The sequence below is a fragment of the Ranitomeya variabilis genome, chromosome 4 (genome assembly GCF_051348905.1).
Source record: "Ranitomeya variabilis isolate aRanVar5 chromosome 4, aRanVar5.hap1, whole genome shotgun sequence".
Lineage (NCBI taxonomy): Eukaryota > Metazoa > Chordata > Amphibia > Anura > Dendrobatidae > Ranitomeya > Ranitomeya variabilis.
Window position 1 is genome coordinate 452,964,073 of NC_135235.1, and position 27,014 is coordinate 452,991,086.

Below are 27,014 nucleotides of genomic sequence, written 5' to 3' on the forward strand. Positions count from 1 at the left end.
TGCTTTATTCACTCACTTACATGCCCTTTAATTTTTTTTCTAATTGCATGATGACATCCATTATACTTTTTTTTCCTTCCGACTGTTCCTTAAGTGGCACGCATGCTTCACTATCTCACTCTACGTCTGGGCAAGTAGCCAAGCATGAGCCTCTATGACACAGGCGCAAGCTTACACTTCCTTCTTTGATGAGTGACGTCATCCGCTACACTGGGAACGTCTTTTCGGCCCTTCACACTCCAGTGACCATTTCCGTTCCCTGGTAATCATGTGACCTGAACACACCTTCGGCTTCCCCAGCTCTGATTCGCTGTCCATACTATTTAAACTCAATCCACCCCTCCCCAACACACGCCTTCTGACGAGGAAGCGAAACGTGCGTTGGGGCGGTGGGGACGCCACACTAATCAATCTTTTATTCATGTAAGTGCTGTTCTCTTATTCATTCATTTATTGCCAGACATCTAACCTCATAGGGAACAGTATATCCCATTTAACTAGTTATGTACTACTGGCCCAATGTATATTAGACACTTTATGCACTTTTGTCACTGTGTACTCTATTTTTGTTTGCTGCCCCTGCTTGGTTAGCAATTTACCTTGTCCATACCATTTGTTTGTATAGCTTTTAATGAGATTGCCAATAAAAACAGATTTTATTCAATTTATACTGTTGGTGCTCTCCATTGTTTATCATATGTGGCGCATGCAGCTAATCCATGGCACAAAAAAAAAATATCAACTCGCCCCGCAAAAAACAAGACCTCACATGACTTTATGGACCAAAATATGGAAAAATTATAGCTCTCAAAATGTGGAAAAACTATTTTTTGCAATAAAAAGCGTCTTAGTGTGTGACAGCTGCCAATCATAAAAATCTGCTAAAAAACCCAGTTAGAGCTACAGTTAGGGTTAGGGTTAGGGCTAAAGTTAGGGTTTGGATTACATTAATATGTGCTATGTGCACACGTTGCGGTTTTTTGCTTTTAAAACCGCAAAAAAAGGCTCACATTAAGCATCCTATTAATTAGAATACAATCCGCAAATGTTGTGCACATACTGAGTATTTTTCTGCAGCGGAAACGATTTGCGGTAAAATATGCAGCATGTTCATTAATTTGCAGAATTGCGGGGATTCCGCACACCTAGGAATGCATTGATCTGCTTACTTCCCGCATGAAGCTATGCCCACCATGCGGGAAGTAAGCAGATCATGTGCGGTTGGTACCCAGGGTGGAGGAGAGGAGACTCTCCTCCACGGACTGGGCACCATATAATTGTTAAAAAAAAAATTAAAATTAAAAATCGTGATATACTCACCTTCTGATGGCCCCGGAGTCTTCCCGCCTCTCAGCGGTGCACGTGGCCGCTTCCGTTCCTATAGATGGTGTGTGAAGGACCTGCGATGACGTCGCGGTCACATGACCGCGATGATGTCGCAGTCACATGACCGCAACGTCATCAAAGGTCCTGCACACACACCATCTATAGCAACGGAAGCCGCTGAGATCGGCTGTTTGCCGAAGGTGAGTATAACCATTTTTTAAATTATTTTTAACATTCTATCTTTTACTATTGATGCGGCATAGGCTGCATCAATAGTAAAAAGTTGGTCACACTTGTCAAACACTATGTCTGACAAGTGTGACCAACCTGAATCAGTTTTCCAAGCGATGCTACAGATCGCTTGGAAACCGCTAGTATTCTGCAAGCTAATTATGCTTGCAAAACACTAGTTTTCTGCGGGAATATGCATGCCAATTCCGCATGCGATTTACTCCGGGCAGGAGTTGCAGAATTGCCGCGGAAATTTCCGCGGCAATTCTGCAACGTGTGCACTTAGCCTTACGGTTGGGGTTAGGGGTGTGGCTAGGGTTGGGAATAGTGTTAGGGGTGTGTTTGGGATGAGGGGCATGTTCGGGTTAGGGTTGGAATTAGGGTTAGGGGTGTGTTTGGGTTAGGGTTTCAGTTAGAATTGGGGGGGGGGTTCCACTGTTTAGGCACATCAGGGGCTCTCCAAACGCGACATGGCATCCGATCTCAATTCCAGCCAATTCTGCGTTGAAAAAGTAAAAAACAGGCTCCTTCCCTTCCGAGCTCTCCCATGCGCCCAAACAGGGGTTTACCCCCAACATATGGGGTATCAGCGGACTCAGGACAAATTGGACAACTTTTGGGGTCCAATTTCTCCAGTTACCCTTGGGAAAATACAAAACCGGGGGCTAAAAAATAGTTGTTGTGGAAAAAAAGATTTTTTATTTTCACGGCTCTGCGTTATAAACTGTAGTGAAACACTTGGGGGTTCAAAGTTCTCACAACACATCTAGATAAGCTCCTTGGGAGGTCTAGTTTCCAATATGGGGTCACTTGTGGGGGGTTTCTACGGTTTAGGTACATCAGGGGCTCAGCAAATGCAACGTGACGCCTGCAGTCCAATCCATCTAAGTCTGCATTCCAAATGGCGCTCCTTCCCTTCTGAGCTCTGCCATGCGCCCAAACAGTGGTTTACCCCCACATATGGGGTATCAGCGTACTCAGGACAAATTGTACAACAACTTTTGGGGTCCAGTTTCTCCTGTTACCCTTGGTAAAATAAAACTTGGAGCTGAAGTAAATTTTTTGTGAAAAAAAAGGTTAAATGTTCATATTTTTTTTTAAACATTCCAAAAATTCCTGTGAAACACCTGAAGGGTTAGTAAACTTCTTGAATACAGTTTTGAGCACCTTGAGGGGTGCAGTTCTTAGAAATAAAATACCCCAGTGTGACATCAATCATATACACCCCTCAAATGTGATGTGTTGTAAAAATGAGAAATCGCTGGTCAGCTTTTAACCCTTGTAACTCCCTCACAAAAAAAAAAAATTTTGGTTCCAGAATTGTGCTGATGTAAAGTAGACATGTGGGAAATGTTACTTATTAAGTATTTTGTGTGACGTATTGCTGTGATTTAAGGGCATAAATATTCAAAGTTAGAAAATTGCGAAATTTTCGCCAAAGTTCCTTTTTTTCACAAATTAACGCAGGTAATAATCAAAAATGTTACCACGATCATGAAGTACAATATGTCACGAGAAAACAATGTCAGAATCATCAGGATCCGTTGAAGCTTTCCAGAGTTATAACCTCAAAGGGACAGTGGTCAGAATTGTAAAAATTGGCCCGGTCATTAACGTGCAAACCACCCTTAGGGTTTAAGGGGTTAAGTGTACGTGCTGCCACCACTCTGTACCTGGCATGTCCTAACTCCTCCTTTCTAGTCCTGCACGCACTGCTCTGCTGAACTCTCTGGCTGGATTGGCATAAGGACACCACGCTTCCTGCCTGACCTAGCTTTCCAGCCAGAGAGAGCAGTGTATGCTGGGCCAAATGGAAGGCATGTAAACTGGAAATGGCAAACCTCAGATAATGACGGTGGTTTGGATCAGAGGCGTCAAACTGCATTCCTCGAGGGCCTCAAACCATGAGTGTTTTCAAGATTTCCTTAGCATTCCACAAGGTGCTGGAATCATTCTGTGCAGGTGATTAAATTATCACCTGTGCAATACAAGGAAATCCTGAAAACATGACCTGTTTGCGGCCCTCGAGGAATGCAGTTTGACACCTCTGGTTTGGATTAATTGGCACGCGATCGTATGTATCTCTTAGAGCAGTGTTCCCCAACTCCGGTCCTCAAGAGCCACCAACAGGTCATGTTTTCAGGATTTCCTTAGTATTACACAGGTGATGCAATTATGGCCTGTGCAATACTAAGGAAATCCTGAAAATATGACCTGTTGGCGGCTCTTGAGGACCGGAGTTGGGGAACACTGTCTTAGAGCTAATGTGAGTCCTTCCCTATGAAGTGAATGCTTGATTTTATTGTCTCCATTTAGAACTTTTTTGCACCTGACCCATTGATTCAGGGGTTTTAAAGGTCAGGGTCAACATTATACTGATTAAAATGATACTGAGGGGTCAGTGATCTGTCAGAAGCCATACAGATGAATACCTAAGCAGAGCACCACATGAAGACCCCACAGGCCACCCTGGATCACGAGAATATCGTTAACTCAAAACTGAAAATAAAGATGAAACAACCACAAGACTAAATTTCATCACCCAAGGTGTCATTGTAATCAGTATACCGGCGCTGACCTGACACTGTCTGTAGGTTACTGTGCACAATCCTGCTGACTGGTTCCCGTTAATAATAAAGTCCCACATCTATAATAGCCGCATATCAGTTGCTCGGACCAACTGACTATAGTCCATAAAAAATAGAAAACGGCACATAAAGTTGTTTTTCTTCATAATTTATCCAAAAATATTTTATCCAGGGATCACCCACACCCCAGGATCTGTCTGAAAGTCTGAAGCATGCTCAAGCCTGTACTGCAGTGTGACCGACTGATATACAGAAGATGAAATAGTTTGGGATAAATTCTGAAGAAAAACAATTTGTGCCATTTTGTGTTTTGCATGATCTAGGACTACCTCCAAGTGTCAGTTACGGTATATACAAAGCAATGGAGAGTGAAGCAGTTGGGTGCAGGGCTCACGTAGCATAACATCACGCAAGTCCCAGGAGAGCAGCCACCGATGTCGGAAGAACAGCAACAGAGGAGAGTAGACTTATTCTGCACAGCGGAATATGGCAATTGAGATGGGGTTGTGCGAGTAGTGGAAAACCCCTTTAAAAGGGACTGTCAGCACAGAATGACTGTTCAACCCATGTACTGCCACTCGGTGCTTCACGGTGGGACCAATCGGTTAAATGCACATCACACCTGCTTGTTTTCACCGCAGTCTCCATGCCCCCCTTTGGACAGCTCTGGTTTTATAGAGCCAGAGAAGGGTGGCGATAGATGGAAAACAAGCAGGTGGGAAGGTGTATATGGATGTTTGGCCGCACCATGGTGCACCGAGCGCCTGTACTTGGTTTGAACAGTCATTCTGTGCCGAGTCCCTTTAACTATGGGTTAGTAACAGGACAACCACAGAATAGTGAATGCAGACCATAAGAGTAAGAGCAGCCCATTAATGACGCAATACAACGCTCCATTCTGGAAAGAACTTTATTCACACTGGTTAGTCATGTATTGTCATGCTCATATTGATATTCCATTGTCTATGAAATAAAGTATGAGCACAGTTTAAATAACACTTCATTGTTAGTGGAGACTCCCACACACAAAAAAACCTCTGAAACACTGCATTTAAGTGGCAAGGATTAGGTAACTGAGGAGGGTACCGATCTAAAGGGACTGTCAGCATAGAATGACTGTTCAAAGTCCAAGCGCTCGGGGCATCATGTCGGGGCCAAACATTTATATCCACCTTCCCACCTGCTTGTATACCTCAATCTCCACCTCCTCCTCTATGACTGACAGCTGTGGCTTCACAGCGACAAGGACAGACAGAGATGGAGGGAAACCAAGGAGGTGAGAACGTGTATATAAAGGATTGGCCCCGCCATGATGCACAGAGCTCCTGTGCTTGGTTTGAACAGTCATTCTGTTCAGAGTCCTTTTAAAGGGAAAAGCCCCTAAATGCCATTTACTTGCAGATAACCACTATAACCATGTCTGGCCACCTTACTGTAAGCCCAGCTGCAGTGAGAACATTATGTCCTCCCTGTAGCCGCTCACTTCCAGTCATCGGGCAGTGCAGGGAGCATGCCTGTAGTCCCTCCCCCGCACACATACGATGCAGTGCTGACAGTCATTGCACAGCGAGTGCGGCTGTAATCAGTCCTTGACACATTTACTAACTGCTCCCTGCACAGCCCTGACGACAAAGTGAGCGGCTGCAGGAATAGAACTTTGTTTTCTCCCAATAGCTGCTGCAAGACAAAGGGACGGTCAGTACAGAATGACTGTTCAAACCGCCACTTGGTGCTTCATGGCAGAGCCAATGATTTAAATACACCCTCCCACCTGCTTGTTTTCCCTCAATCCCCACCACCCCTGTACTTTGACATGAAGGGAAATCAAGCATGGGGGAAAGTGTATATAAAATGTTGGGCCCCGCCATGATGCACCAAGCACCTGTACTTGGTCAGCACAGAATGACGGTTCAATCAGAGTCCCTTCACAAGGGAATTTCTCAGCAGAAAATGACTGTTCAACCCAAGAACAGATGTTCAGTGCACCATGACATGGCCAAACATTTATATACACCTTCCCAACTGCTTATTTCCCTTTCCATCTCCAAAACCCAACCCACCACCCCTTCGATTTACAGATCAGTCTTGATGGATAGAAAAAAAAAAAAAGTGTGCGTGAAGGTGCATTTAAAATGCTTGGCAAAGCCATAATTTACTTTAGCACCTGTACTTGGTTTGAACAGTCATTCTGCACTAAAAGTCCTTTTAAGAGTTTTTTGCCATCTGACTGGAGAGCAGCATACTGTAGAGAGAGCCCTTGATTCCAGTGATGTGCCACTTACTGGGCTGCTTGCTGTTTTAATAAAACAAAACACAAAACTGCCGTCAGGAGATCACCACTAGATAACGAGTAAACCTGCTGCCATGAAAAGTATCCTCCATATTCATAAGTTCTGTATAACCAAGCTCCACCTCTGATTGACCATGTTATACAAAGCTCACCATTCATAGAAAAGGCAGATCTGCAGCAGATAGAAAAGGGATTTTATCAAAAGTGCATCAAGCGGCCCAGTGACAAAATCGGCATTTCTGCACCTACATCATTCTGCTTTCAGATAGGGCGACAAACAACTGGTGACAGATTTCCACTATAACTGCAGGTAAAAAGCTTTTTTTTTTTTTTTTTTTTTTTTTTTTTTTTAAGGTGACAGGCTACCTTTATTAGCGTGTCACTCTGGAACTTCCACACAACTTTCAGCCAACATTCCATCCCCAATGGGACCGGATCTCTACATTGATGCGCATTGCAAAGGTGGGCCCAGCATTTATTAGACAATGATGGCATAACTTGTGAAACAGATGTATATACCATTCTAAAAGGCATGTCAAATTCTAGAAAAAAAAAGGGTGCCACTCTTACTCAGTGGCTGAGTCAGGTGTTGCTGCTCTGTCCCATTACAAATGTCTAGGGCTGAGCCACATGAAACACTGCAAAAAATGGCACCTTTTTGGGGAGAGGAAAAAAAAAAAAAAAAGTTTTCAGCGCTGTGATTGCAGACGTTTGGATTCCATATCATGTTCCTTTACCTAATCCCACAGAACCCCTTTAAGATCAGTTATAGCAATAGAAATAAAATATACTTACTGTAAACATATTCCCTACATCCTACACTACCTAAAAAAAACCTTGCAAACTGTAGCACCCATCCATAGCTGCTACAACCAAAACAAGGGGAGCAAAAAACTGTGGGATAACAGGTCTGGTATATATGGCTATGCAGTATGCCGAGGTGGTGGTGGGGTGCTCAAGTAGAGTGGTAGCTGCAGTATCCCCAAAACCCACAGCCATTAAAGGCGAGATTACGGTTACATTGTGCAGTCCATTACCTACAAATGTGGCACCACAACATAACATTGCCCTTGAGCAGAAATTAGAGCTGAGTCAATGGCCTTCAACCTCTAGTCAACTTGTGTGAACCTTGCCCTATTGAAAGGCCTCCTAAAAATATATTTAAACACTTGTATTAAGAAAATAAAAAAAATGTTTGTGTGATTCCAACCTATAGAGGTTGTACAAGGTTAAAAAAAAATTAAAAAGAAAAAGTATTTTTTTTTCAGAAATCATACCACGTTTCTGGGATTGCAGTTCTTAATCATTGAATTGCGCTTACAAAGTCAAACAGATCACATAAGCAGAGCCTTTTTTCTTAGGCTCGAACTCTCCTTTAAAAGACTGCAACATGTAACCATATGGTAAGTCACAATTGGTTTTTATGCTGGAAAGGCATATAGGGCAACATTGTATCAACCACTGTTATTTCTCATGGACACTTCATTAAAAAGAAATGCACAATCCGGTGTGACGTTGGTGGTAACAGCTAGAATCCACTATAAATATATATCTTGGGCTTTGTAGCTGCATGGTGGCGTAGTCCTTCTAAACCTGGGTGATGGAGTCCTTTTTGGCGCACAGTATCAGGACATAATGAGAGTTCGTGAAGTAGAGCTGTGTTTGTGCAAGTTCAGGATTGCTCGTGCTTTCTCCTGCATCAGTAGCTGGTCCTGGGAGCCACCAAAAGCGATGATTTTCCAAGCCTTACTCATCTGGGGAACAAAAGAAATGGATATTCAGAGAGTGGAAACATACATACTACAGCTGCTCACTGGCATGGTCATCCCTCCAGTATGGTCAGACATACAGCTGCTCACTGGCATGGTCATCCCCCCCAGTATGGTCAGACATACAGCTGCTCACTGGCATGGTCATCCCTCCAGTATGGTCAGACATACAACTGCTCACTGGCATGGTCATCCCCCCAGTATGGTCAGACATACAACTGCTCACTGGCATGGTCATCCCCCCCAGTATGGTCAGACATACAGCTGCTCACTGGCATGGTCATCCCTCCAGTATGGTCAGACATACAGCTGCTCACTGGCATGGTCAACCCCCCCCCCCCCAGTATGGTCAGACATACAGCTGCTCACTGGCATGGTCATCCCCCCCAGTATGGTCAGACATACAACTGCTCACTGGCATGGTCATCCCCCCCAGTATGGTCAGACATACAGCTGCTCACTGGCATGGTCATCCCTCCAGTATGGTCAGACATACAGCTGCTCACTGGCATGGTCATCCCTCCAGTATGGTCAGACATACAACTGCTCACTGGCATGGTCATCCCCCCAGTATGGTCAGACATACAACTGCTCACTGGCATGGTAATCCCCCCCAGTATGGTCAGACATACAGCTGCTCACTGGCATGGTCATCCCTCCAGTATGGTCAGACATACAGCTGCTCACTGGCATGGTCATCCCCCCAGTATGGTCAGACATACAGCTGCTCACTGGCATGGTCATCCCCCCAGTATGGTCAGACATACAGCTGCTCACTGGCATGGTCATCCCTCCAGTATGGTCAGACATACAGCTGCTCACTGGCATGGTCATCCCTCCAGTATGGTCAGACATACAGCTGCTCACTGGCATGGTCATCCCCCCAGTATGGTCAGACATACAGCTGCTCACTGGCATGGTCATCCCTCCAGTATGGTCAGACATACAGCTGCTCACTGGCATGGTCATCCCTCCAGTATGGTCAGTCATACAGCTGCTCACTGGCATGGTCATCCCTCCAGTATGGTCAGACATACAGCTGCTCACTGGCATGGTCATCCCTCCAGTATGGTCAGACATACAGCTGCTCACTGGCATGGTCATCCCCCCCAGTAAGGTCAGACATACAGCTGCTCACTGGCATGGTCATCCCCCCAGTATGGTCAGACATACAACTGCTCACTGGCATGGTCATCCCTCCAGTATGGTCAGACATACAACTGCTCACTGGCATGGTCACCCCCCCCCCCCCCCCCAGTATGGTCAGACATACAGCTGCTCACTGGCATGGTCATCCCTCCAGTATGGTCAGACATACAACTGCTCACTGGCATGGTCATCCCCCCCAGTATGGTCAGACATACAGCTGCTCACTGGCATGGTCATCCCCCCAGTATGGTCAGACATACAGCTGCTCACTGGCATGGTCATCCCTCCAGTATGGTCAGACATACAGCTGCTCACTGGCATGGTCATCCCTCCAGTATGGTCAGACATACAGCTGCTCACTGGCATGGTCATCCCTCCAGTATGGTCAGACATACAGCTGCTCACTGGCATGGTCATCCCTCCAGTATGGTCATCCCTCCAGTATGGTCAGACATACAGCTGCTCACTGGCATGGTCATCCCTCCAGTATAGTCAGACATACAGCTGCTCACTGGCATGGTCATCCCTCCAGTATGGTCAGACATACAGCTGCTCACTGGCATGGTCAGACATACAGATGCCGATATCTCCTCACCTTATCAATGGGCAAAAAGCCCCAAAAAAGATCTTATTCGAGTGTTTCTAACCATTTTACCCATTACACATAACCAGAATTGCTTCAATTATAGACATTCATCAGCCATGTCAGAATTCTGATAAAACAGTTTGTAACGTTGCAAAACTTTTTTTGCAAGTTTTTGTTGTTTTTTTTGCTGGTCCTAGTCAGCGCTATCAAATTGGTGAAAAGTGTGCATAGCCTGACCAACAGACCAGCGTGGCTCAGCACGGCCAACAAATTAGTCGCAATTTACACCACATTTGGGGAGAATTAGGATGAGTATATTTCTTGCAGTGGAGCATGGGAGCTAAAAGATGCACCCAAATCATTAAAAAGGTGCATCTTACCCTGGCACACTAACATTTTAACTGCACTTTTTGAAAACATGAAAAGTCAGATGGTTTCATATATGGGGGGTCTGGGAACAGTGACCCCCACTGATTGCTTAGTGTCCTTAATTTTTGCAATCAGCTACTTCACTGGTGAAAATGTCATCAATTAAAAAAGTCTTCTCGGTATTAGCGGACAGTAGTGCTCAGCCGAGCACTTCTGCTTTTTTGTTTTAGCTGTTGGCAGGACTCATCTCTATGACAGGTTTATCATTAAGGTACCTTCACACTAAACGATCTCGCTAGCGATACGTGACGTTGCAGCGTCCTGGATAGCGATATTGTTTAGTTTGACACGCAGCAGCGATCAGGATCCTGCTGTGATATCGCGAATGTAAGTATGTACTGTTTGTTTTTTTTACATTTTACGCTGGTAACCAGGGTAAACATCGGGTTACTAAGCGCAGCCCTGCGCTTAGTAACCCGATGTTTACCCTGGTTACCCGGGGACCTCGGCATCGTTGGTCGCTGGAAAGCGGTCTGTGTGACAGCTCTCCAGCGACCACACAGCGACGCTGCAGCGATCGGCATCGTTGTCGCTATCGCTGCAGCGTCGCTTAATGTGAAGGTACCTTTACAGTTCCACTAATTATGAATGAAGGTACCGCGGCATTAAAGGACACCAACAGGGGAGAGCACACTGCCGATTTACATTACAAGGGACAAACCCAAGGAGTCCTAAGGTCTGCCCTCTGTTAGCGGCTCCCGCTCCCCACTAACCTGTCAGTCCCCAGACCTGGCTGGCTTTATTTCCAGAAGGACTCCAGCCTCCGAGCTCTAGCTCCAATAATGAACATTTCTGGCTGCACATTTTATTGGTATCCCTTGCTCTTGCCCGCCAAGTTAATAAGTGGTTAATACTATTGAGTCTGGCTCTGCAAACAATATGGGGGCTTAGAGACAATGAGGGCCCAGTGCTAAACACTACCTATCACTCAATATCATCCTTGTTACCATAGGGAGAGTCCTCCATGGCATGCTGTGAACTTTAGTTCAGCTGAAAATCCGATATACGTTTCACTTGAGCGAATTCCTTACATTATTAAACATATAATTAAAGGTAAACACTTGGTCTGGATTAAAAGACGGCTGGAAATGCAGTGGCTGCTTTAACGCTTTCAAAATGGGAAAGAATAATTATCAAAGTTCCTCTAATTACGAATCGTTGTGGGAGCCATGGGTGGCATCGAGAGAGCGAGATGGATGTTGTTTGGTAAGAGAACACCTGCAGTCAATTCTTTCCTAGCCTTGTAATTTGCACGGAAATCAGCATGTGCAAGTTAACCTTTTTAAAGCCAAACATAATCGTGAAGGTTTATTACCCAGCCGCATCAAATCACCCAGAATAAATGGCTATAGCATATTCATTTCTAGGCTATTAACACAGACCCGTCATGGGAAGATTTACCAACGATACCGACCAGTGCTGGCAGACCACCCCATCATCTATATATATCACAAGTTATGGACCACAAGGCAATCAGCAAAATATACATGCAAAAAATTATCCTAATTTCTCCATTAATTGCCCCAGGTAGAGACAACTCGCAAAATCAAATCCAGTGAAGGGCAAAAAAAAAAAAAAAAAAAAAGACACCTAAAAGACCCCAATATTAGCCAGCAAAAGTTCCCACCTTTGCTCAAGTAAATAGGGAGTCCAAGACCAGTCTGAACAGTCAAGCTTTACCGAGTACAATTTTACAATCTGCGAACTAGTGATGAGCGAGCTCAGATAAGGTGTTATTCGAGCAGGCACGTGTCCTAACAGGACATATTCGGCCTGCTCGAATGATATGCTCGAGTCCCCACGGCCGCATGTCTCGCAGGCTGTTCAACAGCCACATCAGATGCAAGGGATTGCCTGCCTGTTCGCACGCTCGCTCATCACTACTGCCAACCTTTTTAATTGAAGGAGAGGCCTTTTTGCTTTCTGACTACAAATCTTAAAAAGGTATAAAAAGGTATAAGGTATAAAGCCAACTACACTGCTCAAAAAACAGTTAAAGAAGTTGTCCACTACTATAACCTTTTTTTTTTTTTTTCATAAATCTTGCTATTATGGGCCACTGAAAACATCTGTGTTTATTTTAGCAATATTACCTTTTATCATGCTGTAGCAGCCCACTTTAGTGCTGGATTCAGCTCTCATGGGGTTAATCGACAACTTCCTTTCTCCTGAGTCATTGTGCTCTAATACTACAAGTTCCATGATGCATTGCACTGCTACTAAGCCTGAACCTAGCACACCCTCTCCAAAACACACCCAACCCCTCCCTCCTCTAGCTTCAAATAGATTTGTGATGTCATTTCTGTCCAACCTCCTCTTTTACATCTGTCCAACCCACACTCCATTACACACAGATAGAGGGATAGATAGATAGATAGATAGATAGAAAGAGATAGATAGATAGATAGATAGATAGATAGATATAGATAGATAGATAGATAGATAGATAGATAGATAGATATGGGATAGATAGATACAGATATATCTATGTCTATTTCCATAGATATGTCCATATCCTTGTTTCTAAACCCCTTCACCCCTGCAGCTTTTTTGTTTTCGTTTATCGCTCCCCTTCTATCCAGAGCCATAATTTTTCTGTCAATACGGCCATGTGAGGGCTTATCTTTTGCGGGACAAGTTCTACTTTTGAACGACACCATTGGTTTTACCTTGTCGTGTAGCAGAAAATGTGAAAAAAATTCAAAGTGCAATGAAATGGCAAAAAAAGTGCAATCCCACACTTGTTTTTTGCTTGGCTTTTTTGCTCGGTTCCCTAAATGCTAAGGCTGTGTGAACACATTGTGGATTTGATTGCAGATCCGCAGGGTTTTTTGCCGCACTGAATTGCATCAAATCCGCAGTGTAGTGTACAACCAATGTAAGTCTATGGGAGCCGCAGACTTGTTGTGCACATGCTGCGGAAAAGGCCGCACCGAAACGCAGCTTTTTTTTCTCGCAGCATGTCACTTCTTTTGTGCGGAACTGCAGCGTTTCTGCACCTTTAGGCCATGTGCACACTTTGCGGCGTGCTCTGCAGGTTCTCCCGCAGCGGAATTGATAAATCTGCAGGGCAAAACCGCTGCGGTTATCCCTGCAGATTTATCTCGGTTTGTTCCGCTATTTCCGCTGCGGATTTCCGCCTATACTATTGATGCTGCATATGCAGCAATATGCAGCATCAATAGTAATGTAAAAAATAATAAAAATTGGCTATACTCACCCTCTGACGTCGCGATCTCCTCGGAGCTGCACCCGGCGGTCCAGTTCCAAAGATGCTGTGCCGAGAAGGACCTTCGTGACGTCACGGTCATGTGACCCAGGCGTCATCACGGTCATGTGACCGCGACGTCACCGCAGGTCCTGCTCGCACACCAACCCTGATACCGGACGGCCGCGTGCAGCGCTGAGTATATCATCATTTTTTATTTTAATTCTTTTTTTTTACACTATTTATGCTTCCCAGGGCCTGTAGGAGAGTCTCCTCTCCTCCACCCCGGGTAGCAACCGCACATGATCTGCTTACTTCCCGCATCGTGGGCACAGCCCCATGCGGGAAGTAAGCGGTTCAATGCATTCCTATGGGTGCAGAATCGCTGCGATTCTGCACAAAGAAGTGACATGCTGCGGGTTTTAAACCGCTGCGTTTCTGCGCGGTTTTTCCCGCAGCATGTGCACAGCGGTTTGCGGTTTCCATAGGGTTTATATGTTAATGTAAACGCAATGGAAACTGCTGCGGACCCGCAGCATCAAAATCGCCGCGGATCCGCGGTAAAAACCGCTATGTGTGAACATGGCCTTAGACTTTCATTGAGTCGGGCACATCCGCCGCAAAACCGCAGATGTAAAAAAGATCTGCAGTTTTGCTGCGGATGTGGGTCCGAGAAACGCAGCAGCTCGGGAGGATGGAAGTGTGTGGGCGGTGACGGTGTGCGTCTATGTGTGGGCGGGCGGGGTCTGCGGGCTGTTCGGATGTGTGCTGCGCTGTGCGGGACTGTTCAGGTGTGTGCGATGTCTGTGGGCTCTTCGGATGTGTGCGGGGCTGTGGGGGGGTTCTTTTGGGGTGTGTGCAGGCATCATCCGATGGGACTACAAGTACGCAGCATACAATCTGCAGCTCATTCGGATGTAATCCGGACAGTGGACACACACCCTACGCTATCCATACATCTATCAATGGATATCTATCCAGACACATCTACAGATAGATATATGAACAGATAGATGTATGCATCTATAGATCTATCTATATGTAGATCTGTCTATCCATTTCATCTATCATCTGTCTATCTGTGTGTTTAAAGGAGTGTGGGTTGGACAAATGTAAAAGGAGGTTGGACAATAATGACATCACAAATCTTTTTTTTGTTCAATAATACATCTTTATTTACCTTTCAAAAACGCACCAAAACGCCTAAAAACCGCGCAAAAACCGCAACAAAAGCGAATTAAAAAATACATCAAAACCGTGCAAAAAACTGCATAAAAAATGCATCAAAACTGAAAAAAAAAAATCGCATCAAAACCGCACCATAATTGCATCAACACTGCACCAAAAACTGCATCAAAACTGCGCAAAAACCGCACCAAAATCGCACCAAAAACTCCATCAAAACCACACCAAAACCACACTAAGAACTGCATCAAAACCGCACCAAGAACTGCATCAAAACCGCACCAAAAACTGCATCAAAACCGCACCAAAAACTGCATCAATACCGCACCAAAACTGCAAACTGCACCAAAACTGCACCAGGTTTTGATGCAGTTTTTGGTGCAGTTTTGATGCAGTTTTTGGTGCAGTTTTGATGCTTTTTTTGGTGCGGTTTATGCGCGGTTTTAATGCCGTTTTTGGAAATAAGTAAATAAACGGAAAATGTGCATGATTTGAATGGAAACATGCCTAAAAAAAACGGATTCCAAGGCTGGATTCATCATTTCACAGCTCAGTTTCATAGTTTTTTTGCCGCAAAAAAACGCATGCGTTTATTTGCGGCAAAAAAATGCATTGCTGTCTATGTAAACGCATGCGTTTTTAAGCACATGCGTTTGTTTGCGTTAAAAACGCATGCGTTTTTATAGAAAAAAACAGAAAAAAACACTGAAACACCACCCACCACGATCAGGGTGATAAAGGGATCCTAACCCTACCCCTAACCTCACCCCTAACCGTTTAATGACCATTTTCTGACATAGTGCCACGATATTTCAGTGCCACGTATGTAAGTGCCACGTATGTAAGTGCCACGTATGTAAGTGCCACGTATTTAAGTGCCACGTATTTAAGTGCCACGTATTTAAGTGCCACGTATTTAAGTGCCACGTATTTAAGTGCCACGTATTTAAGTGCCACGTATTTAAGTGCCACGTATTTAAGTGCCACGTATTTAAGTGCCACGTATTTAAGTGCCACGTATTTAAGTGCCACGTATTTAAGTGCCACGTATTTAAGTGCCACGTATTTAAGTGCCACGTATTTAAGTGCCACGTATTTAAGTGCCACGTATTTAAGTGCCACGTATTTAAGTGCCACGTATTTAAGTGCCACGTATTTAAGTGCCACGTATTTAAGTGCCACGTATTTAAGTGCCACGTATGTAAGTGCCACGTATGTAAGTGCCACGTATGTAAGTGCCACGTATTTCAGTGTCACGTATTAAAGTGCCACGTATTTGTCACGTTTACGGTTAGGGTTGATGTCACCGCTCTATAGGACCCTCAGTGACACACTGACAGGAGGCAATGGCTCCTGCAGTGTATCACTGAGGTTACTAAAGTTCACTGGTCTCACTTTATGGCAAAAAGCTGCGTGGGAACTTTCTCATACAGCATGCCATAAAGTGAGACTAGGGACTATTTTCTCACAGGGGCGTAGGAATACATTGTGGGGAATACATTGTGGAAGGATACCTTCCTCCCCTCATTGTCTTCCTGGAGCCCCTGGTGAGTGGTTGCATCAGCAGATGCTCCAGCTCTCCACGGGAGATCGTCGAGGGACACTCGTTTTAATTGGATTTCTGCGGATCAGGGAGTATAGTGTTTGTTTATTTTAATATTTTTTACAGATGACACTGGCTTCGGGGATCAAAGTGACAAGTGATGGTGAGTATGTAATCTATGTTTAATGTACTGTATGTCTATGTATGTATGTATGTAATGTATGTATGTACTGTATGTCTGTATGTTCTGTATGTATGTACGGTATGCGCATGTCGTCACATGCCGCATGTCGTCGCATGGCGCATGTCGTCGCATGGCGCATGTAGTCGCATGGCGCATGTAGTCGCATGGCGCATGTCGTCGCATGCTGCATGTCGCATGTTGTCGCATGGCGCATGTCATCGCATGCTGCATGTCGCATGTTGTCGCATGTCATCGCATGGCGCATGTCATCCCATGTCGTCGCATGGCGCATGTCATTGCATGGTACATGTCGCATGGCGCATGTTGCCGCATGGTGAGTGTCGTTGCATGGTGCATGTCGCCGCATGGTGCATGTAGTTGCATGGCGCATGTCGTCGCATGCTGCATGTCGCATGTTGGCGCATGGCGCCGCATGTCATTGCATGGTACATGTCGCATGGCGCCGCATGTCATTGCATGGTACATGTCGCATGCCGTCGCATGGCGCATGTTGCCGCATGGTGAGTGTCGTTGCATGGTGCATGTAGTTGCATGGTGCATGTAGTTGCATGGTGCATGTAGTTGCATGGCGCATGTCGTCGCATGCTGCATGTCGCATGTTGTCGCATGGCGCATGTCATCGCATGGCGCATGTCATCGCATGGTACATGTCGCATGCCGTCGCATGGTGCATGTCGCCGCATGGTGAGTGTCGTCGCATGTCGTGTGTTGTATGTATGTATGTATGTATGTATGTATGTATGTATGTATGTATGTATGTATGTATGTATGTATGTATTTTTTTTTTTTTTTTTACATTCAACACATTAGCCGGATGATGGGACTACTACTGTCCCATCATTGGATAATGTGTCACTCACTGCCACTGTAGCAGGCAGAGCCCGATGGGACTTGTTGTCCCATCGGACGATGCCTGCACACAGAGACAGACACACACACACACACACACACCACCCCCCAGCACATACCGGTCCGCACAGCGCCGGGGACCGCAAAGCGCAGGCGACCGCACATCGCCGGGGCCCGGGACCGCACAGCGCCGGGGCCCGGGACCGCACAGCACAGCACCGTCGCCCGGGACCGCACAGCACAGCACCGTCGCCCGGGACCGCACAGCACAGCACCGGGACCGCACAGCACCGGCGCCCGCCCATCCCTGCCTAGCCCCGCCCGCCCCCAGCACGGCCCCGCAGGCAGCCTCAGCCCCGCCCACAGCCCAGTCACTCTTTGAGTGACTGCTGTCTGTGGAGCCTGGGGACACGCCTGCTACTGACGTCACGTCAATTTCCAGAGTCTGGAAATTGACGTGACGTCGGCGGAAACGAGCGGCGGCTGAAGCCTGGGGGTCACGTGACCCGGACTCAGGCACCAGCATAGCGCCGCTCACAGGCGAAAACGGCTAAAGAAGGTATTTACACAATCAGGGGCCCCGGGGGGATACATAGGGGGGTTAATTGAAAGTAGTGGACAACCCCTTTAAAGTGAACATCTAAATCACACATCAGATCTTAGACAAAAGCTCCATCAAAGTCTTTACCGTTATTGAGTAATTCACCAAGAACATGACAATGCATCAAAGGGTCAATGGAAACAAACATCAACCAAATGACCGCTGGATTCAACCCCCTCCCCAGCTTCCCCTCGAAAACCAAAGTAAAAATCTGAAGTCGCAGGCATCTCCAATCGGAGTGAATTTCATCACAACTCATGCGACTGTACGGCCCCCACTGATGGAAGCTTCAGGGCATGAGACACCACATGATTGATGCCCTCTGGGAGGGAAAGGGGGGAGGGAAAGGGGGGAGGGAAAGGGGGGAGGGAAAGGGGGGAGGGAAAGGGGGGAGGGAAAGGGGGGAGGGAAAGGGGGGAGGGAAAGGGGGGAGGGAAAGGGGGGAGGGAAAGGGGGGAGGGAAAGGGGGGAGGGAAAGGGGGGAGGGAAAGGGGGGAGGGAAAGGGGGGAGGGAAAGGGGGGAGGGAAAGGGGGGAGGGAAAGGGGGGAGGAAAAGGGGGGGAGGAAGGAAAGAGCACATAAGCGGAAAGGGAGGAGGGAAAGGGAGGAGGGAAAAGGAGGAGGGAAAAGGAGGAGGGAAAAGGAGGAGGGAAAAAGAGGGAAAAGGAGGGAAAAAGAGGGAAAAGGAGGAGGGAAAAAGAGGGAAAGGGCACATAAACAAAGGCGCATAAACAAAAGGGAGGAAGGAAAGAGCGCATAAACAAAAGGGAGGGGGGGAAGAGCACAAAAAAAGGGGGGGGGGAAGAGCGGATAAACTTGCAGAAATCAGAGGATTGTTATTGCATACTTTGATGCAGATACTTTCTCGAAAACAGGTGGATAAAAAGCAGCAGAAAAAAAAGCTCATCAATTACGCTACGTGCTGTAATTAGTTTTGAGCGAGTGTGCTCGTTACTCGAGTTTTCTGAGCATGCTCGGTGTTCTCCGAATATCTTGGACATCCTCGTAGATTATGTTTCAGCCCTGCAGCTGCCTGATTTGCAGCTGCTTGACAGCCTGAACACATGCAGGGATTGCCTGTTTGTTAGGGAATTCCCACATGTATTCAGGCAGCCTAGCAGCCACAAATCATGCAGCTGCAGGGAGACAAAAATCTACAAGCACGCCCAAGATACTTGGAGATCACCCGAGTATGCTCAGAAATCTTGAGTAACGAGCACACTCGCTCATCACTGGCTGTCATAGCCTTAGACAAACATATGACATCATAAGCCGCTCAGCAAAGCTCTCCAGCATTATACCAATCAACACACATTACCAGATCATGTCTCGTTATTTTTGGTACACTTACCGGTTCTGGAATCCTGAGAGTTTCTGTTCGTGATGCTGTCTGTTTTTCAGCATTACAAGCAGTAGGCTTATTGGGTTTCATGTCGTTTTCTTTACTTTTGTTATGGGAGGTATTCAAAATGGTGCCTACATCCACTGGTAAGCTTGGGCAGGAGTCTGTAATTACATGTACTGTTGGCTCCGTTTTGATGAGTATGCCTTTACGAACAGATGACTCCTGAGTTTTTAACAGCTCTCCGATATCAGTATGTGAGGTTTCTTCATGGATCAAGGATCCTTTGCTCTGCTTGACCTGGACAAATCCCTGATTTAATAAACTGTTCTCTTTACTGCTACAAGACGACTCATTAAGGGATATGGATAAGAAGCTCTCGCAGGTCTGAGGCTGATGAAGAAATAAGAGAATAATTATTCAGAAGACATCAAAAGGTACCAACTCAAATGCAATACACCAACACAAAGCATCTTTAACAGCCAAATTAGATTTCTGGTCCAACCCAGCACCATGGAAAAGGTCTATGGAAACCGTTAGTGTCTAAAGTAGAGGAACATGGTTTTTTTTCTGTCACAATTCAGTGGCTCTCAAAAATTACATTTTCCAAAATGCAAGCCCCAACTAACACAATGAGACAACAGCCGTAAACCTACAGGATTATCAAAACAGCTTTTTCTGAAATACACCCTATAACTCAGGACTGGTGCATGATACATGAAGGAATGCATACACATCCGACTGTTATATACTCATGTATAGACCTGCTTCATCATCAGGCGCAGCATGAGCCGAGCTCAGGGTCTCCGTATTCAAGATTTTTAAGCTAAGCCCAATCACTTAGCTCTTACTGAAAGCTCTTATTTTGTATTTTTCTAGTGCAGTAGGCTGCAACCTTTCTTACCTTAAAAGCCACATTCAGCTCTTGACATGGTGGCGAGACCCATTCACAGCCCTCTAAGCAAAGACATCCTGGCACCCATTGTCACTTTCATTAAATACACAGATGATGTGCAGTCCTCCCTTATAGGCAGTATCCTCATATCTAGGGGCTCCAACCTTGCCCTCACCTGGTGTGGAGGGAGTGTTTGATGCAAGAAGACCATCATATCCAGCTTCAAGCAAGCTTTTAACTGGCATGGTCATCCAATCTCCAGTTTAATATATTACCCCATTAGACCCCACCTTTCCCATGACCAGAGTATGTCATCCAGGTCTGCAATTCTCCGCCAGACTACTTAGAGACGTCACTACCTGAAGACCTGCTCTTTATAGCAGTTTGCTACACCTTATACTAATACATCAAGCTGGGAGACAGTCACCACACATCAAGGACAAGAAAGCTCTGAGGCGTATCTAGGAGTGGTAGCCGGGAGCAGAGGGCCTGTGGTATGTGCTCCTGTGGAGCTGGAGACACTGAAGATTCGGTGTAGAAGGGGGGAGGATTTATTATGTGTGTTTGGGGGGGGGGGGGGGGGTTATTCGGTGTGGATGTGGGGAGGACTCCTTCATTGTGGATGTGGGGAGGACTTCTTCATTGCGGATGTGGGGGGGGGGGGAATCTACTCTGTGTGGAGGGGGATTTACTTAGTGTGGAGGGGGGATTTATTCAGTGTGCCAAGGTGATGGGATGTGTGCAGACACAGTATGGAGCTCAAGGGGGTAAAATATGTGAGGAGACAGTATGGTTAACGCGGGGGAATCTACATGAGGATGGAGGGAAGAAACGTTTAAGTAGGCAGTATGGGAGTAGAAAACTGAGTGGGCACAGAATATAGACCGAGTAGTGTGCGGGACAGTGAAAGGGTACAGGATGCAAAGAAGGAGGAGTGTGATGACGATGCACAGTATAGAGACTGGGCCCTCTAATTATAAAATCAAGCCATGTAGCCAATCCCAACAGTGTGTAATATCCTCACTGTCAGGATTCAGCTCTGCAGGTTCCAGCAGTCATCGTATGGACACTTCCCTCATATGCAATTTTCATACTTACAGCTATGTGACAGCTTACATTTCTTCCCGCTTCTCAGTTGTACACTGAACATTTGGAGAATTAGTCACAGCAGCTCGGCATGTGACTAAGTGAACAAACCACATATGTGCTTGTGTGTGCAGTGCATGCGAGTGTGTTGCAAAACTGAAGTCTTGCTCTGGCAGCTCATGGGTACAGACTCGCATACATGATTAAAAAAAGAACATTTAAACAAAAAAAAACAAAAAAAACACCCGCCTCTCATTGCCGGATGAATTTCGATCTGTGAACTGCACCTTTGTATAGCCACATTGCTGAGTTAGGGAGCTGGTCACTTTTACACTGAAAAATAATTCCAAGGGCCATTCATTCAAAGTGACTATTAGCACCTGCACCTTGGGGCTCACTGAGGGAATAGGGGGAGGAAGTGTCAAGCACATTTCCTCAGCTGTCTCTGATGAGAGCTCAGGAACTGAGCCTGCATCTTTCCTGACTATGGCTATGTGTTTGACTTGCCGTAATCATACTAGCCTGGAGAATTATATTGCCAGATCATTCTTGCCATGTAATGAGAGCCAAAAAAATGGGAGAATTTCATCAGTTCAAGAAAAAAGGTAAAGCTGTCAGCAACCAATGCTTCAAAAAGGAACTAGTTATTTTCTACAGAAGAACAATCCTCATCTAACATTTTACCTGTGCTTCTAGAGAGGCTGCTGAAGGCAGGGACAGTGTAGGAGGTTTGATCTCCTTGTCAACAACATCTAAAGCGAGAGACTTTCGCACTTTCTTGATGGGACTATGAGGATGCTGGAAGGACAAAAAAAAAAAAAAAACCCAGTATAGGTGCAAAAGCAAAGCAATTACATAGAATTGGTGAGAATATAATGTGCCTGCACCGGGCCACTACTTACCCCAGGTTTCCTTTTCGAACGATCATGCTTGGGTTCATCTACAATGACCAGTTCTATGCCAGATTCGCTGCGCAGAACTTCCTTCAGATCCTCTTCAAAGTGAGGTGTAGGAGGCTACAAGTTTAACATATCAGTCACTATTTTAACTTTGACTTAGAGGATTTGTCTGAAGGTCAAAATATATATATTTCGTAAATCCATTAAACTGTTCCAAAGGCATGAATCTTAAAAAAAAATAAATAAATAAATCTATTCTAACAGGATTCTGAGGGCATGTCTTTGGGCCGCTCTTCATAATACAGCTATGCCCCCTTGTAGAGCATAGAAAAATTAGCACTACTTAAAAAAAGTTCATATCTAGGGCACCAAAATGGTGGATTTACAAAAAACTAAGGGAAAAAAAAAACACTTCAATTGTTTTTTGCTTTTACGATGTTCATTGCTTAACAAAATAACCTGGTAGCATGATTCTCCAAGTCAGCACGATTACAGCAGTAACAGACATTGTTTTTGACTTTTTTGTTTATTTTAAGGCTATGTGCCCACGTTGCAGAAATGGTGCAGAAATGTCTGCAGCATTTCCGCAAGTTCGTGCCGCGGGTAAAACGCATGCGGAATTCACATGCGTTTACCCGCAAAACAAGCGTTTTTAGCTTGCAGAATGCTTGCGCTTTACAAGCAATTTGAAGCATCGCTTGGAAAAGTGATTGACAGGTTGGTCACACTTGTCAAGTATAGTGCTTGACAAGTGTGACCAACTCTACTATTGATGCTGCCTATGCAGCATCAATAGTAAAAGGTAGAATGTTAAAAATAAGAAAATAAAAAATATGGTTATTCTCACCAACCGACGGTCCCCGATCTCCTCAGCAGCGCTCCCGGGGATGCTTTGCGTGAAGGACCTTTGTGACAGCACAGTCGCGTGACCTCAACGTCATCTCTGGTGATTCGCGCAATGCATCCTTGGGAACGGAAGCCGCCGCGTGCACCGCTGAGAGCCGGGAGGACTCTGGGGGTCATCAGAAGGTGAGAATATCCCTATCTTATTTTAATTCTTTTTTTACAGGAATATGGTACCCAGGGCCTGAAGGAGTGTCTCCTCTCATCCAGACCCTGGGTACCATCTGCATAAGAAGTGCTCATTTTATACATGGTGGGCATAGCCACATGCGTAAAGTGAGCGTTTCAATACAATCCTATGGCGGCGGAATCACCGCGATTCCTCAGAAATAATGAACATGTTGCAGATTTTACCACTATTGATTATGCAGCGGGAAAATTCGCAGCATGGGCACAGCACTGCGGAATCCCATAGGATTGCATGGGAATGCGTTTTTTAAGCATTTCTGCTGCGGCAAAAACACATAAAAGACGCAACGTGGGCACACAGCCTAAAGGTCACCAGAACTTTGAAATTAAACTTTAGCCTAGTTTGTTTTTTCTTGGAGGGGGTTTGAGACTTAAACCTTTCTGATTTCTTTTGTTGCTGGTGCTGTGTGAGGGCTAGTGGTCTGCCTAGCAGTGCAAAGAATGCTGAAAGAATCTACAGTAAAAATAAAAAAAAGTAGTTAGTCACAGCCGGCACCTTTATGAAAGTATGGCGTGGGCTCACCTAACATACGTAGTACATGAGTTACATTAATAAAATAATATCCATATGAGGTTTCCCAGAGGGGCATTGCATGGCTTATAAGCCTCCTCACACTGACATGCCACTCTCCACAAGGAGAATCCTTAACGCTTATGCTTTGCACAGACGACGGGCAACACCCTAAAACACCATTGTCTGCAAATTGAGATTGTGGTCTAACTTTTGTTTTTTTTAAGTAATATGGCAAGGCTCATTAACCCCTTAATGAGAACCAATTTGGTACTTAATGACCGGGCCAATTTTTACAATTCTGACCAGTGTCACTTTATGAGGTTATAACTCTGGAACGCTTCAGCGTATCACACTGATTCGGAAAATGTTTCTTCGTGACATATTGTACTTCATGTTAGTGGTAAAATTTCTTCGATATAACTTGTTTGTTTGTGAAAAAAAAAAAAAATGGAAATTTGGCAAAAATTTCACAATTTTCAAACTTAATTTTTATGACCTTAAATCAAGAGTCACAACGCACAAAATAGTTAATAACATTTCCCACATTTTTTTTTTTTTTTTAGGGACCAACTCACATTTGAATTGAGTTTGGGGGAGTCAATATAACAGAAAATACCCGAAAGTGACACCATTCTAAAAACTGCACCCCTATAGACACACAAACCCACATTTATTTATTAACCCTTCAGGTGCTTCACGAGAACTAAAGCAATATGGAAGGAAAATGTGAACATTTTACCTAAAAATCACAAAAAATTTAGTTTAGAACCAAACTTTCATTTTCACAAGGGTATCAGGAGAAAATGGATCACAAAATGTGTCATGCAATTTCTCATGAGTACGCAGATACCCCATATGTGGAGGAAAGCCACTGTTTGGGTGCATGGCGGGGCTCAGAAGGGAGGGAGCACAGTTTTTGAACATAAAATTGGCTGGAATCAATGGTGGCACTATGTCACATTTGGAGACCTAAACAGTGGAAACCCCTTAATTCTAACTTCAACCCTAACGCAGCCCTACCCCTACCCCTGACCAGAAAATTTTTTTTTTTTTTTATAATTTTTACCTAATTAAGGGGGTGATAAAGAGGGGTTTGATTTACAATTTATTTTGATCACAGTGATGGACCCCATCACAGTGATCAAATTGAACCAATAAGAAAAATCTATTGTTGCCAGGCGCCGGCCGGCAGATCTCGGCAGGTGTACTGAGCATGCGCCTGCCATTTTTTTTTCCCGGAAGAAGACACCGAGGGACAGAGCTGGAGGGACCGGGGTACCCCATTTTTCTCTCCTCTGGTATGCTAGATCATATCAGAGGAGAGAGAAATAAATGGTAAATCAGACTTTTTGTGGTTGCAAGACTGGGGATGGTAAAAACCGACTCGAATCATGATTTCCGGGGTCACAGCTATCCCCGGCAGCTGAGACCCTGGAGATTTTCTGACTGAGGCGAGCTAGAACCTTGTTTCTCAGCACTGTTAAAAAGCGGCGCTGAGGAATAAGTACCCTTAACTGCCGCCGTTAAAAGGAATATTGGCGGTCATTAACCCCTTTCTGACATCGGACGTACTATCCCGTCGAGGTGACCTGGGCCCGTAAGACCAACGACGGGATAGTACATCATATGCGATCAGCCGAGCTCACGGGGGGAGCGCGGCCGAGTGTCAGCTGATTATCACAGCTGGCATCCGGCACTATGTGCCAGGAGCGGTCACGGACCGCTCCCGACACTTTAACTCCTGGAACACTGCAATCAAACAAGATCGCAGCGCTCTGGTGGCATAGGGAAGCATCGCACAGGGAGGGGGCTCCCTGCGTGCTTCCCTGAGACCCTCAGAACAATGCGATGTGATCGCTTGATCTGAGGATCATCTCCCTGCATGCCCTTGGTTCCAAGATGGCCGTGGGGTCCTTCCGGGTCCTGCAGGGAGGTGGCTTGTCAGTGCCAGCTGAGAGCAGGCACCGGCAAGCCTCCTGCACTGCCTGTCAGATAGCTGATCTGAAACTTTGCACAGCACTGTGTCAGATCAGCGATCTGACACTATAGTGATGTCCTACCCTGGGACAATGTAAAAAAAAGTTTAAAAAAAAGTATATATTACAGTGTAAAAAAAAAAAATTTAAATTCCTAAATAAAGAAAAAAATAAATATTGTTCCAATAAATACATTTCTTTTGTAAATAAAAAAAAACAATAAAAGTGCACATTTAGTATCGCTGCGTCTGTAATGACCCAACCTATGAAACTGTCCCACTAGTTAACCCCTTCAGTGAAAAAAAAAACAAACAAGGCAAAAAACACGCTTTATCATCATACCGCTTAAGGCCGGTTTCACACGTCAGTGGCTCCGGTACGTGAGGTGACAGTTTCCTCACGTACCGGAGACACTGACACACGTAGACCCATAAAAATCAATGCATCTGTTCAGATGTCATTGATTTTTTGCGGACCGTGTGCGGACCGTGTCTCCGTGTGCCAAACACGGAGACATGTCAGTGTTCGTGGGAGCGCACGTTTTACACGGACCCAATAGAGTCAATGGGTCCGCGTAAAACACGGACCTCACACGGACATTCTTTGTCTGGGGTCCGTGTGCGTGCCGGAGACAGCGCTACAGTAAGCGCTGTCCCCCCCACATGGTGCTGAAGCCGGTATTCATATCTTCCCTGTAGCAGCGTTTGCTATAGAGAAAATATGAAGAATAGTGTTAAAAATAAAGATTTAGGTGTCCGCCGCCCTCCCACCCCCTGTGCGCCCCCCCGCTGGTCAGAAAATACTTATCCGGGTCCCCCGTCGGCTGTCGCTCCTTCCTGGTCTGGCCGCGCCTCCTACTGTATGCGGTCACGTGGGGCCGATCAATTACAATCATGAATAGTCGGCTCCGCCCCTATGGGAGGTGGAGCCACATATTCATGACTGTAAATGATCGGGCCCACGTGACCGCATGCAGGAGAAGCCGCGGCAAGACCAAGAAGGAGCGACAGCCGACGGGGGACCCGGGTAAGTATTTTCTGACCAGCGGGGGGGCGCACAGGGGGTGGGGGGGCGGCGGACACCTAAATCTTTATTTTTAACACTATTCTTCATATTTTCTCTGCAGCAAACGTTACTGCAGAGAGGATATGAATCGCAGCTTCAGCACCATGCAGAGTGGGTACCACACGCTCCGTGTGGTACCCACTCGCCATACGGGCGGCACACGTGTGCCGCAGGTATGGCCTCCGT

The 27,014-nt window shown here is 45.7% G+C and overlaps 1 protein-coding gene across 3 annotated transcripts in view; it reads right to left on the bottom strand.

Annotated features, from left to right (window-relative positions):
• Nucleotides 1–6,769: 6,769 nt before the first annotated feature.
• Nucleotides 6,770–27,014, bottom strand: part of MYBL2 (MYB proto-oncogene like 2) — a 65,859-nt gene continuing 45,614 nt past the window's right edge. For 2 of the 3 annotated variants that reach the window (XM_077251548.1, XM_077251550.1), the window contains 4 exons: nucleotides 22,185–22,298; nucleotides 21,967–22,080; nucleotides 19,311–19,694; nucleotides 6,787–8,189 (listed from right to left, as the gene is read on the bottom strand). In XM_077251548.1, the coding sequence (XP_077107663.1) occupies nucleotides 8,061–8,189; nucleotides 19,311–19,694; nucleotides 21,967–22,080; nucleotides 22,185–22,298 (741 nt within the window). In that variant the 3' untranslated portion in view covers nucleotides 6,787–8,060. Of the gene's footprint in view, nucleotides 8,190–19,310; nucleotides 19,695–21,966; nucleotides 22,081–22,184; nucleotides 22,299–27,014 lie in introns of all 3 variants that reach the window. The other variant, XM_077251549.1, reaches the window with a different exon arrangement.